The following is a 2,860-nucleotide window of genomic DNA, read 5'->3' on the forward strand; positions in this document are numbered from 1 at the left end:
GTACAAGAAATAGCTTTACATTTTTAAAATTATAATTTTTTATTTTTTCATATGTTGAAGAATTATAAATATATTTCTGAAAGGTTTAGTGTTCAGGGTTTAGGGTTTAGATTCAGGGTTTCAGGTTTTAGGATTTAGGGTTTAGAGTTCAGTTTTTAATTTGTGATTCATTGGTTAGGTTTCATTTATCGATTAGCACTTTGCGCATTCGTAAAGGCAAATGAGATATATTGTTTTTATTCTGGCCGGAAAGCAAAAAATAAGATGCAGGAACATAAGTTTAAATGCGTTAAATATACATATGCATGCATCTTCAGATGAATTAAATAAAATTTATTTATTTTTAAAAGAAATAAAAATTACAGATTTGCACGAACGTAAAAAATATTTGTAATTGATTGAATAAAAAAAAAATTAATATCAAGTAAACACGTAGGATGGGTAGGAAAATGCGGATGCACCACCTCATTTAACAAGCGATTTGGGATGGAAGGAAGAAGTGGTCCGTCTCTCGCATTTGTTCATAAAAAAAATTGTTAACAATTAGTGTGGATGAGGAAACTGCAAAGTGGGAAGAAAAGTTGAATACGGTGTGGGTATACCACCAGAATGGCAGTGGCGCATTTGATAATGGCCTGCCAAAGGGATTGGGGGAGGCACCCACTACTCTCCCTCTCCTTCCTCCTTAGTACTTTTCGCACCGCATCATAACGATGTTGAAGGCACGGATAAAACTTGGAGAACTTTGCCTTATAGAGGTCCTGACTTAAGTCGATGAAGGAGCTGATAAAGTAGTGACTCGGGGGGTGAACAGCTGTATGTCGCAACTTTCGTTTTTCAGTTGATCAAAAAATTCATGTGACCCATCCCTGTTCTTTCTACACACGTAGAGATAAATGCCATTTGTTTTTAAAGTTATGTTAATTAAATGAATAAGTGACGGTAATATTTTTTTATCGTATATTAAGTCATTCCCAATAATGTAGTAATATGTGACAATTTTCTCATTTTCACGTGGTTTCGTATTTTCATTGGTCCAATCGATGTTGTATATTTTTACTTTACTCCTCCATGCTGAATCTAGGTGGCCAATGAGTTCTTCGTTTAATAGGACATTATGCGAAATGTTATTTAGAGTGAATGTGTTGACATCAATAATGACTACTTAGTTCGGTCCTTCATTAGTTCCGTTGCGAAAAATGTTCGCATGCCTGAAAAGCAATATGTTAGCTACTCCACTCCCTGCACCGAGTTCTAATTCCATTTTGTTGCTAAAGAGGGTTCTATTCTGGAGGCACAAGTCGGAGAACCATTTGCTTATCATGAGGCAGCACTCCAAAATGTTAATCCCGGTGATGTCATTATGAGAATGGACCTCTTCTCCTGATGTTTTTCTATCCTCAAATGAATTCCCAAAATAGTTTAGCCCAATTTCTCTTATCCGTATAATAGCCTCTTTTTCGCTTTCCCTGTTTTTTACTTTTGCCTTTTCGTTAATGAGCAACTGCTGGGTGCACTCCTGAATTATTTTTGCGTCCTCTAGGTTTTTCGTGAAAGCTGTGTCCTTGTGGCTATTGTGTATGCTGTCCCCACGTTTGGCTACGCCCCTGCACATGCCATTCACCGCGCGCCCATCCTGCTCGTCTAGCACACTCGACATGGTGTGACTCAGAACTAGGTGCAAAATATTTTCCTCTGGGGCGTTGAAGGCTTCCGACAGAATACTTTTTTTAGATTCGTTTTTCTTTAGTAGGTCAATTTTGTTGGCTTCCTTGTACAGGCGAATTTGCTTCCTCAACGTTTCTACCTTACCGTTTAAAGTAGCACCTCCGACACCCTGCCTACTGTCGCCATTGCCCAAGCTACCATCATGATCGTCAGAGAAAATGCTCCCGAAAAAATTTATCGGGTTTATTTTATTTTTGACATGGACACTTAGCTGGTATCCATTCTTCACGAGGGAAATTTGCAAAAAATCTTTTCTCATATGTTCATACAGATTCTTTTTTTTTCTTTCCACTGTGCTTATAATTTGCCATATAAAAGGTAGTCGAAAAGTAGCACTTCCTTTACAGCTTCTCAATGCTTATTCTGTATGGCCCACATGAGGGGGGCCATTTCCACTGGAATTCAGTTGGTTATGTCCAATTGCGCATTCGTATAGCAGAAAGCGAATCATGTCCATATTGTTATTTGCACGTGCGACATGTGTACGTGTAACATAGTGGTAAAGGGTTCAAACATGCTAAAAAGTGTTGTGGTATCAATTGGGACATGCGGTTCTCCTTTTCTTTTGATCAGCGCGAGATGCAACATAATGGGAGCCGTGGACGATGGCCTCAAAAATGGCATTGAAAGTCCCAGCATTGCTCAGCCTCGCGTTGCATATAAATGACATGATTGTTGCCAATTGGCCACTGCCTCAATTTTTGTGTCCTAATTTTTCAGCATGTTCCAAATTCGTTAGCAGTGTGTTACAATTTTTAATGTTTTTTCGCTCTTTTTCGCATTTTATTCCAAATGTTTTTCCAAACATTTCAACATTTTTTTCAACCATTTCCCAGCATGTGCCAATTTTGCAGACCCACGAGCGCGTATCAAGTGATTAATTGCCAAAACATTTTCTTGACCATCACCTGGAAATTTGCTCGATCGAGTAAAGTGTTTTGCAATTTCAATTCGTTTTTGAGTAACATATTAAATGCAGACTTTATTTTGAATGCATGTACTGCCCTATTTTTTGCTTATCCTTAAGTTTTTTTTTCCTGGGTCTTTCGACATGCACAAACATATACGTAACAATAACAGGGAGTGTAGTGCGTATTTTTCTGAGAATACATTTTGACCATTACATGATTAT

The 2,860-nt window shown here is 37.9% G+C and overlaps 1 protein-coding gene across 1 annotated transcript; it reads right to left on the bottom strand.

Moving 5' to 3' along the window:
• Positions 1 to 766: 766 nt before the first annotated feature.
• On the bottom strand, positions 767 to 2,185 carry PCYB_003240 (hypothetical protein; the record flags this gene model as incomplete). Its single annotated transcript, XM_004227745.1, has 3 exons — positions 767 to 1,161; positions 1,249 to 2,085; positions 2,125 to 2,185. 3 exons carry the CDS (start codon positions 2,183 to 2,185, stop codon positions 767 to 769), a joined length of 1,293 nt encoding a protein of 430 aa, XP_004227793.1.
• Between the last annotated feature and the right edge of the window lie 675 nt (positions 2,186 to 2,860).

This window comes from Plasmodium cynomolgi (assembly GCF_000321355.1).
Source record: "Plasmodium cynomolgi strain B DNA, scaffold: 0253, whole genome shotgun sequence".
NCBI classification, from domain to species: Eukaryota; Apicomplexa; class Aconoidasida; order Haemosporida; family Plasmodiidae; genus Plasmodium; species Plasmodium cynomolgi.